The 12,630-nt window shown below is 47.2% G+C and overlaps 1 protein-coding gene across 2 annotated transcripts in view; it reads left to right on the forward strand.

Moving 5' to 3' along the window:
- Positions 1 to 1,030: 1,030 nt before the first annotated feature.
- The window catches only part of ADCY8 (adenylate cyclase 8), a 118,315-nt gene continuing 106,715 nt past the window's right edge, over positions 1,031 to 12,630 (forward strand). For both annotated transcript variants that reach the window (XM_068180999.1, XM_068181009.1), the window contains exon 1: positions 1,031 to 1,959. In XM_068180999.1, the coding sequence (XP_068037100.1) occupies positions 1,039 to 1,959 (921 nt within the window). In that variant the 5' untranslated portion in view covers positions 1,031 to 1,038. The remainder of the gene's footprint in view (positions 1,960 to 12,630) is intronic.

Raw genomic sequence — 12,630 nt, forward strand, 5'->3', positions numbered from 1 at the left:
GGGAAGCCCCTGAGCCGGAGCATTCCCTGCCCCGGCCCGCGGAGAAGTTGGGATATTCCCATCTGGCTGCCCAGAGCTCTGAGTTTAGGGCGGGATTTCCATTCCCCGCTCTTTCGATTTTTTTAGATTTGGGTTTTGATGTGATTTTTTTTTTTTCTCCTCCTTTCTTTTTTTTCCCTCCCTTTTTTTCCCGTTGCCAAGCAAGCCGAGTGTCTGCGATGGATGGGAGCCCCGAGTGCCCCCCGGGCAGAGGCGCTCCGTGAGCCAGGGGCATGCCCCGCCGCCGGGGGAAAGCGGGCGGGCAGCCCCCGGCCGGCGGCTCTGGCGCCGTGACCGAGGATGCCCGAGATCTGGCCGCCTCTCCCCTCCTGCCCGAGCTCGCAGCGCTGCCGCTGACCGCAGCCGCGGGAATTACAGCAACTCCCGGGCACCAGACCTCGGAGCGGAGCCCCGGGATCCCCGGAGAGAGGAGCTCCCCGCTGTGACCAGCTCTGCAAGGCGGCTGCACCCACCCCTCCGTGCCTCCGGCCTCCGGATGGGGCCGAGGATCGCCCACCGGGCAGCGAGGCTGCGCCCGTAGATGCTCCGCTCCTCCCTCCTCCACCTCCTCTCCGAACCCGCGGCTCGATTTCACCCCCGCGCACCGCTCCGAGGAGGGCGCGCACCGAGCCCGCCGGGGCGCCGGGGCTGCGCCGCAGCCGGGCTCCGCGGGATGCGGCTCCGCGGGGCGCCGCGGGAGCGGGCACGGGGTTCGGACCGCCTGCGCTAAGCCAGCGCAGCCGCCCCCTGGACCCCGGTGGCCAACCAGCCCCGCCGCCAGCCGCACCGCCAGACCCAGGGACCTGCCTACAAATGTGATCCCCGCACCGCCACTCCGCCGCCGCCACCCGCCCTTCAACATCCCCTCCCTCCTCTCCTGCGGTTCCTTCCATCCCTCCTCCTGCTCCCCTCCCCAAAGACGGTGCGTGCCCCCCCGCCCCTGCCCCCCCCTCCCCCCCCCCCCACCAGCCGGTGCTCTGCCCCCCGCCAGTCACCGCCATGGAGCTCTCGGAGGTGCGGTGCTTGAGCGACAGCGATGAACTTTACACCATCAACAGGACTCCCCCCGGCAGCGGCAGACCCCAGCGCCTGCTGTGGCAGACGGCCGTGCGCCACATCACCGAGCAGCGCTTCATCCAGGAACACAGCAGCAGCAGCGGCGGCAGCAGCAGCGGCGGGGGCAAGGGCTTCAGCTCCGACGAGACCTGCTGCCCCAACCACCACCCGCACCCACGGCACCACCTCCGGCGGCAGTCGGCCGGACGGGGTTTGGGCAACGAACGCCACAACAACGGAGGCACCAAAGTCTTCCCAGAGGGCACAAGCAGCAGCGGAGACTTGGGCTTTCTGCCCCTGGACTGTGCCCCCAGCAACTCCGACTTCTTCCTCAACTGGGGCTATACGTACCGCGGGGTGATCTTCCCCACTCTCCGCAACTCCTTTAAGTCTCGGGACTTAGAGCGCCTTTACCAGCGCTACTTCTTGGGTCAACGGCGCAAATCTGAGGTGGTCATGAACATCCTGGATGTGCTGACCAAGCTTACCCTACTGTTCCTCCACTTGACCCTGGCCTCTGCTCCCATGGACCCCATTAAGGGCATCCTCCTGGGCTTCTTCACTGGCATCGAGGTGGTGATCTGTGCCTTAGTGGTGGTCAGGAAGGACACGACCTCATACACCTACCTGCAGTACAGCGGTGTTGTCACTTGGGTGGCCATGGCCACGCAAATTCTGGCAGCAGGACTGGGCTGTGGCCTCCTTGGGGACGGCATTGGCTATGTGCTTTTCACGCTTTTTGCGACCTACAGCATGCTCCCGCTGCCACTCACCTGGGCCATCCTGGCTGGACTGGTCACCTCTGTCCTGCAGCTCGTCATGCAGCTGGTTATCCCCAGGTTTGCCGTGACTTCCCTCAACCAGGTACTGTGGTGAGGAGAGGGTGGGAGCAGTCTTCTTTCTCCATCACCCTCAGTGAGAGGAGGTGTGGGGGGATGTCCCAAAAGATCCCTGTCCTTTTAATCAGGTGCTCAGAAGTTCATTACCTGGAGGGGAGATCATAGGCAAAAATCAACCTTCTTGATTCCTCTTCTTCAGTCTCCTGTTGCCCATCCCAGTATTTCACCTCAAGCTGGGAGTTGGGACTTTCTAACTATCCGGTCCCCTCTGCTTGTGTTCACTACATTGCTGTCTCTTGAAATAGCATTGGGGAGAGAAGCTCCTGGGGCAAGTTGGGAGAATGGGTCATTTATTATTCCCCTCCCTGACTTAAGCAGTGGTTTGGGGTTTGAGATGACTCTGTCATGGCCAAACTCTTCCAGTACTACCATTTTACTGCTCATGCCTTTTAACTCTGAATCTGCTGGAGCAACTGGTACTTTTATAGGTGAAGAGTAGCTTGATCTGAGCTGTGGGAAAAGAGGAGCAAAGCATGCTGCTCTTTTGCAAGAGACCAGTGAAACCACAGTGAAGCCAGAGCAAAGCTCCCTTGGAGGATTTGGTGTGAGTTCCTAGGTTGTGTTAGAGAACACTAATAAGCCTTTTCTGCCAGTGGTCAAAGGGCAAACACTGTTGTGCTAAATCCTTACAAGTGATGTCTAGGACAGAGTGCTGGTTACGTGGTAGAGTGTTGTGTGGTGCAGACTGCTGAGAGGCACTGGTCAGGATAGGTCTGAGGGGTTAAAACCAGGTCTCACCTGACTTCACACACAGATGACTTCCACAGTAAAGTGAGAATGCACCAAACTCCCCATATCCCTGCAACGCAAGAAAATAGTGGGTACTAGGACAACTGAATCCCGGAGATTCTTGATGCTCCCTTTTCCTTCCATTTCCAGTCTGTCACATCTCAGTGTGATATTTCATAGCAGATTATCATCTCCATTTGGCTCCACGGAATCAGGGAGAAAAGGGTGGAGATACTGTCAGATAATCCCAAAAGGAGGGAGGGATGGTACAGAGGAATTTGTTGCTGGTGGCATGTTATTGATATGAGTGTTGGGATGTGCACCTGGGGAGTGACTGGTCCTGCACCTGGAAGTTTGATGTCCATGATTCTTGGGAAACATATACCTTCCTTAGACCCTTGTCCTCCTGAAACCCCTGCCCGCACCTGCCCATGCCCTTACCACATGCCCTTGTTAGCTGTGGGCTCCCTGACCTCGTGTCCCAGTGGTTGGGCTCTCCCTGTTTTAGAAAAAGCTGCCCCGGTGTGTTGTGCCTGGCTGAGCCCTGTGGACGTGAGACAATTAGGCTGTGTCAGAGTTGTTGCCCAGCCCTTGGTGATGTGCTGATGAATGAACTGCAGCCACACACCATGTCCTACTCCCATGCACTGCTGCTGCTGTTTGTGATGGGTCAAAAGCTGTGTGAGTTATGCTGATTTCTTAATTTACTTCCATGTCCTCTCCTGGAGCTATGAGTAATGTGCTGCTATCTCATTACGCACCAGTATCACAGCTGTTTAGGCACTACACACACACACAACACACACGTTTCCCACAGACATTTCCCAGGAGAGATACTAGTATCTTCGCTTTGCAGCCAGTTGTGTGAACGAACTGCCTTGAAGCGGTGCACAATGAGAGGCTGCCAGCCAGATGATTGTCTTCATGAACTACATATATAAATCTCCTTAACAGGATCCACGCAGCTTGTCACACATCGGTGCTGATTTACACCGGCTGCCCAGGAACCACTTAACAGCCCGCCGTTTCGGCCCTTTGCCTCCAGCCCCTGCGGGAGAGGCCGGACCCTTCCCCGTCCTGGGCCTGGCTCCCTCCCCGATGTCAGAGGAGCTCGGAGGGGTCGGGGAGGCGCTGGTTCGGGCGCGGAGGGCAGCGCGGAGATGCGGGGGAATGCGCGGAGCGCGGCCCCGAGCGCTGTCCGCCCGCGCGGTGCTGAAGGCGGCGCGGCGCGGCCCGGGGGCTCCCTCCAGCGGCCCGCGGGGACCGGGGGCTCCTTCCAGCGGCCCGCGGGGACCGGGGGCTCCCTCCAGCGGCCCCGCGGGGACCGGGGGCTCCTTCCAGCGGCCCCGCGGGGACCGGGGGCTCCCTCCAGCGGCCCCGCGGGGACCGGGGGCTCCCTCCAGCGGCCCGCGGGGACCCGGGGCTCCCTCCAGCGGCCCGCGGGGAGCGGGGGCTCCTTCCAGCGGCCCGCGGGGACCGGGGGCTCCTTCCAGCGGCCCGCGGGGACCGGGGGCTCCCTCCAGCGGCCCGCGGGGACCGGGGGCTCCCTCCAGCGGCCCCGCGGGGACCGAGCCCGCCCGCGACCCCGCGCCCCGCCGCGTCCTCGACCCCGCGGCCCCCACCCTCCCGGGCCACCCTTCGCAGGACGGGCATGGGCTCGGCCCCGGGGAACCGGACCTGGTGCCCGGTGAGGCACAGTCCTACTTTGGCACTTTCTAGCGTTGCACCGTTTTCTTACTTTTGGCAGAGGGTTGCTGAGCCCTCTCGAGCATTAGTGGATGAGGGCTTTTGCAGCTGATGAAGGATATAGAGCTATTGCTTCACAGGTGAAGACAGATAATTTAAATGACTGTGTCATCAAGGTTATGTAGGAAATTTTGGGGCCAACAAAGATTTCTTCCTCCTGCAGGCAAAATATTCTCTTTTATCACAAGGCTTATTTTCTCAGGTAAAATACAGCATCTTCCCTTCAAAGAAGCCTTACAAGACTAAATGTGCTATTTGATTATGTAGCAATATCTGTGAGCATCTTGCTCTGCTTCAGGATGCAGACACACACCAGACAAAAAGCAAGAATTAAAGTATGCAATGAAAGCAAAAGCAGATGGTAAAACTGATCATGCTACAAATAATAGGTTTTCTACTGATTTTTTTAAATCTGGATTTCATACAGGTGAAAATACTGAATTCAATTCTAAACAAACAAACAAAAAAATCTTGAGTCAATTTATTACTGGACCCAGTAGCATCCATGGGCAAAATGGTTGTGATTCTCTCCTCAGTCACACAGGTGTAAGTCAGCCATACATCTGTCTAAACTCATAAAGTTGCAGCAGTTTACACAAAAGGAAAATCAAGTCCTTCGATGTGTTTTCCCCTAACCTCTTAATTATGTTTTGTTTTCACTGATAAGTTTGTTTACAAGCAGGTCAAACCATTACTAATGCTTTGTACAAGCATACAGTACTGCTGCCTGGTTCACTATTTGTTGTAGTTTTCACGGATTATCATGAATATAAATAATTTATTCTGTTAACCTTTTTTTCTTGCAGTAACTCTTAGGATGTCACCTGGTTTTTCTTCCCTAGCATCCTAGAAAAAGGTGAAGGAGAAAGGCTCGAAACTAGATTTTTGTAAAGTAACAAGAACAAAAACCCAAACATAGACTCACTAATTTCAATCCTAAGTGCTGAGTGTTTCTGGGGGGATATGATCACACTTAAACCCATCTGACTCCAGCCTAAAATGCTGAGGAATGCTGCTCAGCTTGAGAGGAACCATGAAAAAGAGACTGATACCATGACTTAGGTAAAGGTTGCACTGATACTGATTAAAGATTGGGTCAGGAAGCAAATGAGAATGAAAGATCTTACTGGTAAACAAGTGCAGTGCATGGATTTGTGTGCCTGGCCAGATACCATGATGGGGTAGTGTTTGTCTCTGACATTCCCCAAAATGAACGTTTTATTTGTATTGCATGTATTTTTACTTTTTCCTGGGTAACAATGTATGCAATCCGAAATTTTGAAACCACGTGTGTTTCAGGCATATGGGGAAGAAAAACAACTCGGAGCTCCTTCATGTTATGTAACATAGGCAGATGATAATATAGACATGAGTTTTGACAGGCTTGAAATTATGTAAGCTACACACATACTCTGGATTTTAATCCTCTGCCTTTGCACTCTTCATTCACATGAGTAAATTCGACCAGAGTCAGTAAGACTGCTCTCATTACTAAATCACATATATAAGGGATACCTTGAAGAGGCAAGTCCTAAATTATGCATATTAAATAAAACTTTAAAAAGACATTTAGAAATAACCTTAAAGTGGATAATACTAAGACTGGGTAAATTCATCCTTTTCCCTCTATCTTTCCAAGCCTAGACAGTTCTGTGAATTAATTTTTTTCCCTGCCTATTTTTTCCCCAGATCCTCTCTCTCTGTTATTAATAGAGGGAAAGGCAGAATTTATAAAGGCACAAGGAGCCCTACAGAGATAAATCTGTGTAATTTTACAATGGAAACTGACAGCTTTTGTATGCGTATTTCAGTTACATGTTTTCCAAAATCTGATCATAGAAATCAGTATATGAATAAATGCAAAACACACTTATCTCTTCAAAATTTCTGCTAAATGCTTGTAGAAAATCTATTCAATCTGTAAAATATAAGGACATTTCAAAGTTAGCTACCATTTGAGAAGCAGAATCAAAGCACTCAACCTTTCTCCTCATGTTTGCTTTTGTAGCATTATTTGCTATGCACTTTTCTGCCATAGTGTTTTGTAGCGACATTTAATAAATTGAGTGTGTGATTTTAGATTGGATTATGAACTGTTTTCCTTTTATATCCTGTATTATCACCTGACCAGTATCAGTGGGTCACAGCTTAATTAGATTAGCATTGGATACACTTTTCTCTGGAGCAACTGCATCATTGTTGGGCTAAGTAGGGCAAATGCACTAAGTATATTTACAATTTGATGATTAATTTCCTCCAATATATAGGAACTCAGGCAAAACCATGAATGAAACCTGCTTTCATCAGTGAATTTTAGCTCACTACAGTCAGTGTGCTTGTTCTCACTAAAACCTCACTAGATTTGATATTACATTTTTTCTGCTGTCAAGACACTTCTGGGTTGCTTTCAAGGGTTTGTTTATTGCTTTTTTGTTGTTTTTCATAGCCTAGAAAGAGGCATGTGCTCCAAAACAGCAACATCTAATGTAAAATAATCACATTCCAGAGCACTGCACTTCCAGCTCACAGTTAACAGCAGATCATGTTTGAATGATCCTTATTAGCCTGTACAGAAGTCTGAAGGGGATAAACATCTCTAGTTCAGCTTCTTACTGCACTTCTCAGCACTTTAATGATGTCATGGGAATAGGAAAAAGAGGTAGGCAAAACTAGGATTGTTCAAGGGATTAGTCTTTTTCCAGAAGACAGGGAAGGTTGAGGTGAGAACAACTTCCTGCCTTTTCCTTATTTCCAGAATATCTGGCTATGCATGAGATAAATTAGAGTGTTTCACATAAAAGGTGAAATTTAGTAAACAGAAAAGAAATTATGCTTTTAAATTAATGCTTTGGTTGATGGAAACTCCAAACCTAAAAATCCTTAATCAGCTCCTGCCTGGCACTCTATTCCTGTAGGTACACAGTATGTAATGTTCTGGGCAAGTGGCCAGGAATGGGCTGAAAGGCAGCACCCACTGGGTGGTGGCAAGTGGCTCCTTTTCCAAGTGGCAACCTATTACAAGTGGGGTCCCCAAGGGATCAATATTGGGCTCAATGCTGCTGAATGTCCTTATAAGTGATCTGGAAGATGGGATCGTGTATTCTTGTAAAGTTTGCCCACAGTCCCAAAATGAATAAGGAAAGGAGAAGCCACCCCGCAGGAAGATCTGGACTGTCTGGAAGAGTGGGCTAGCAAGTACCCTATGAAGTTCAACAAGGACAAGTGTAAGGTGTTGCATCTAAAAATCATAATCCAGGATTGCAGCACAGGCTGGGAATCTGCCTGGCTGGGAAGCAGCTTTATGGAAAGGGATCTTGGGGTCCTGGTGGACAACAAATTCAGAATGGGTGACCAGTGTGCAGCAGGAGGCTGGGCTGCATCGACCAGGACATCCCCAGCAGAGATCAAGAAGTCATTATCTCACTTTATTCAGCACTTGCCTGGCCTGGAATACTGTGTTCAGGTTTGGTCCCAGCTATACAAAATGATGTGGAGTAGCTGGACAGACTCCAAAGAGAGGCCACAAAGATGAGCAAAAAAGGGGGAAGCCTGATATATGGGGAAAGGCTGAGAGAACTGGGCTTGTTCAGCCTTGAAAAAAGGAGGCTTAGGGGAGACATTTTCATCCTCTAGTATTTAAAGGATGGCAACAAAGATCAGACTCCTTTCTTACAGGGAGTCATATGGAAAAGGTGAGGGGTAATGTGTAAAAGTCTTGGGGATATGATGATTGCACACAAGATGAAAAATATTTGCAATGAGAATAATTTTTCCAGGGAAGTGGTGGATTTCCTGACATTGGACACCTTTAGGATTCGTCTGGGCAGGGTGCTGGGCCATCTTGTCTAGACTGTGCTTTTGGCAAGAAAAGCTGGACCAGATGATCCTGGAGATCCCCTCCAACCTTGCATTCAATGTGTCTGTGACTATATGATCACATTTGTCTAAGTATAGACTTCTTGCCCTTAACTGTGCTTCTGTTTCCATGCATCCCATGAAGAGCCTCAATAACTCTAAGTTACCAGGCAGCCTACCCTACCCAGCATCCAAAAACTGTTGTGCTTGGAACACATTTTGCAGCTGTACTACACACACAGCACCAGTCCAATGTCAAAGTCAGTAGAGAAGGTTATTGTGCTCTTCTTCTGTGTAACAAATGTAGTAATGAAAATATTCCTGGGATATGGTAGACCAAGGTTTGAATTCCTTTTCCCTAGAGGGGATGGAAGTCTGTTTCTCTTACTTCACCAGAGAATTTCCAAAGCAAACCCATTCCTAGCACAACTGTTCTTCTGTGAAGATAAAAGTTTAAGATTACATGTTAAAAAAGAAAAAATTTAAAAAACCGAATGCTGACTCTGTAATCAACTGTTTGTGAAATTCATCACTGGAGGTGTCCTTACTCAACATTTTAGTGTTTTATATAATGTTGTTAAATCATTCCTTTGAACACAGGTCCCAGCCAGCAGACTGTACTGTTTGATGTCCATTCTGACCTGATGAATTTTGAACATCTTTTTCAGAGGGCTGAAAAGCCCAAGTATATAGGGGAAAACATCACAATGATTCCGTAAATTGGGGAAATTGAGGGAAATTAGGGAAAATCGAGGTTTTAGACATACTCCCTGCCTTTCATAGTTGCAGAGCCTTTTTGCATACTGTGTAAGCATCTGTAAGAGTATGGTAGCATTCAGCATAGGCTTCTGAATTAAACTCTGCTAGTTTTGTGTCTGCAAATGAGTTGCTCAAGGACCTTGCTTTGTGGCTTATGAGCCAGTTTTTCTTCATCTTGCCTTTCTTATAAAGACAAGTTCTGTCACTTGTTCTGTTCTTGGTGCAGTGCAGCTTGTACCTATCATGAGTGCAGAAAGGACTGTGGAGTTTCAGTCTGACCCAAGGAGGGAGATGAATGCAAATCACTGGGTTAGTGCTGCAGTGAATCTTGAGCATTTTGTTAGCAGTCTCAGTCATTCAAATCAGGGATGGAAGAGACATGGATCATCAAAAGTGATCAAGTACAAAAAATCCTGAGGATCTGGCATTTCTTGAAACTAAAGATTTTTTAAGGGATATTATTAAGACCTGACTTACTCACAGGCTTCCAACAGCTTCCTTTAGATCCTTGATTTAAAGCCCACAGAATGTAATATAAAGAATCCCATAGATATAAGGACTTTTAGGTGAACCATGAAGATGACTTCTCAGTACTCTCTTTAGGGAAGGTTATGCTCTGAATCCACAGTTCTTCTGAAAAAGAACACAAATGTAGACAGCCAGCTCCTCCAGGAATCTCTCTGTCATGCTTATCTCTCCAAACAGCCAGGTCTGCTGTCAGAGATACCAGTGTGGTGCTGCTTAACCTAGAACAAAAATATCAGGAGCTGTACACAGGACAAAGTGCAAAGCCAGGCAGCCATTGGCTGACTGAGGAATGTCTTGTCATACGACTTGTATTTATTAGCAACTATTTTAGGAAGTGTTGCTATTTCATTTGCCAGCTTCTTCTGCTGCAAGTTTTCATGCAGCCAGATCTAGAGGAGAGAGGAAAGCTGAAAAGTTCATTAATTGACCATTGCGTCTGTCTGAAAAGCAGCTGAAGTATATCAGTGAAAAAAAATCAAATTAACATGAGCCTTTTTTTTTTCCACAATCACAACAAATAATTGTACTTCTTCCAAATATTCTGATGTTGTTATTATAATTTTATATGATGCATTAGTTTAAATTTGGATAACAGTAGCCTCCAGTATAAATGAAATAATGTCTGAGTTCAATAATATAATTTTTACTTGAATTTTATTTTCTAATTTTGATTTAATCATAATTTTACAGTTTTGTATTTTCCTCTATCTTTGCTTTCCTTTCCCTTAAAAATGCAGAAATTCTTCTTTAATTAAATTAATGGAAACATTCAATATTGTCAGAATCTTCATTTTGAAAATCATTTTATGTCTTTGGGTGGATCCAATCTTTAGGCACTATACTATTTCTCCTTTGTTCAAACTCTCCTGCTTCATTTACCTTAAAACTATTCAGGGATGGAGCTATCTATTCTGTGTTCCTTGCATTAGGTCTGCCACAGTAGAAGGCTCATTCATATACCCATAAATATCACCACAGTGAAAAGAAGAAATAATAAAAAAACAGGAAAATTAATCAGCACAGAAAAACTAAATGATATTACATGTAGCAGAGGTTATACAATTCTGGAGCTAGGATTTTAGGTAAATAAATTACTTAAATCTCAAGGAAGTTATTCAAATAATGGCATAGGATATAGATATACATGTTCTTTTATCCTGATCCTCTTGTCATATGGAAAAGTATCTCCAATGCTTATTAATATTAATAAGCTTCATAAGCATACTAGACAGGGTTATAATTGACATAGAAATCATCCCACATGTGCTCAGTATAATTTAATGTGAATATATGCATATTCTTTTAGAGGAAGGAGTAATATTCACCACAGATTTCAGCTAGGGATTGGGCATGAGGATCATGCCCATTCCATCACTAAATTAATCATCGGTCCGTGGTGACCCACACACATCTTTATGCATTTCAGAGCTTTATTTGATTTAAAAATTTGCCTTCCTCAGCTGCTGTAATTAATATGTTCAATTGTTTTGAGATTCTTGTGTAAAACATCTCAACATCTTCTATGATGCATCAAAGGAGGAATACTGCATTGGCTTCTTTCAGCCATGCACATTTTGTTGAAATATGAATCTATTGAATATAGTGGGAATGCATGCATTTAACTTTATTCTTTCTTTAAATACCTGGTTTCACATAATTCTCTTCAGAGTTGGAATGTATGTCGTAGGAGAAGTTAAGAACTCTGGTTTTGTCTAGTTTGGAGAAGAGGAGGCTGAGGTGTGACCTTGTTGCTTTCCAACAGCTTCCTGAGGAAGGGAGAGGGAGAGAGAGAGGTGATGAGCTCTTCTCCCTGGGATCCATTGACACAGTATATGGAAATGGTTCCAAGCTGGACCAGGGAAGTCAGAGAGTAGACATTAAGATGCATATCTCTACCCAGAGGGTGTTCAAACATTGGAACAGGCTCCCTAGAGAGGTGATTAATGCCGTAAATTTGTCCGTTTTTAAGAGCCATTTGGACAATATCCTTAATAATGTACTTTAACTTTTGATGGCCCCTGAAGTGGTCAGGCAGTTGGACTGGAAGGTAAGTCCCATGAAACTGAAATATTCTATTCTATTCTATTCTATTCTACTTCAGCCTGATCGTCAGTAACTCTAATATCCACCTGTACTGAGAAGATGTAAAAGTAGGTGTCATATAGGTGGAAAAGAACCTGGGGTGCTGGTCAATAGCTGCCTGAATATGAGCCAGTGTGTGCCCAAGTGGCCAAGAAGGCCAATGGCAGCTGGCCTGTGTCAGCAATAGTGTGGCCAGCAAGACCAGGGCAGGGATTGTCCTCCTGTGCTGGGCAGTGGTGAGGTCCCATCTCAAATCCTGTATCCACTTCTGGGCCTCTCACTGCAAGAAAGACATTGAGGGGCTGGAATGTGTCCAGAGAAGAACAAGGGAGCTGGGGAAGGGTTTGGAGCACAAGTCTGGGGAGGAGCAGCTGAGGGAGCTGGGGGTGCTTGGCCTGGAGCAGAGGATCTGGGGACCCCCATCACTCTCTACAGCTGCCTGACAGGAGGCTGCAGCCAGGTGGGGGTTGGCCTCTTCCCAAGTAACAAGGGACAGGAGGAGAGGATGTGGCCTCAAATTTCCCCAGGAGAGGTTTAGATTAGATAAAGGGAAAAAAATCTTCATCAAAAGGATTATCAAGCACTGGAACAGGCTGTGCATGGGAGTGGTGGTGTCACCATCCCTGGAGGGATTTAAAAGCCCTGTAGGTGTGACACTTAGGGACTTGGTTTAGTGATGGACTTAGCAGTGCTGGGTTAACAGTTGGACTTGATGGTCTTAGAGGTCTTTTCCAACCTGATTCTATGATTCTTTATCGTAACTTATTCTTGAAACATTAAGGGTGTAGCATACCTCAAAATGGTCGGAGAGATTTACAGGATCTGAAAGTCCTTGAGAGAAGCCAGTGAAAATTCTTTTTTGAGACTTAAGTAGAATTTAAGTCATATGAAACTTGCCTAAAGGGCTGTACAAGTTTAACTGCTGTTAACAGTTTTA

Source organism: Anomalospiza imberbis, chromosome 1 (genome assembly GCF_031753505.1).
Source record: "Anomalospiza imberbis isolate Cuckoo-Finch-1a 21T00152 chromosome 1, ASM3175350v1, whole genome shotgun sequence".
NCBI classification, from domain to species: Eukaryota; Metazoa; Chordata; class Aves; order Passeriformes; family Viduidae; genus Anomalospiza; species Anomalospiza imberbis.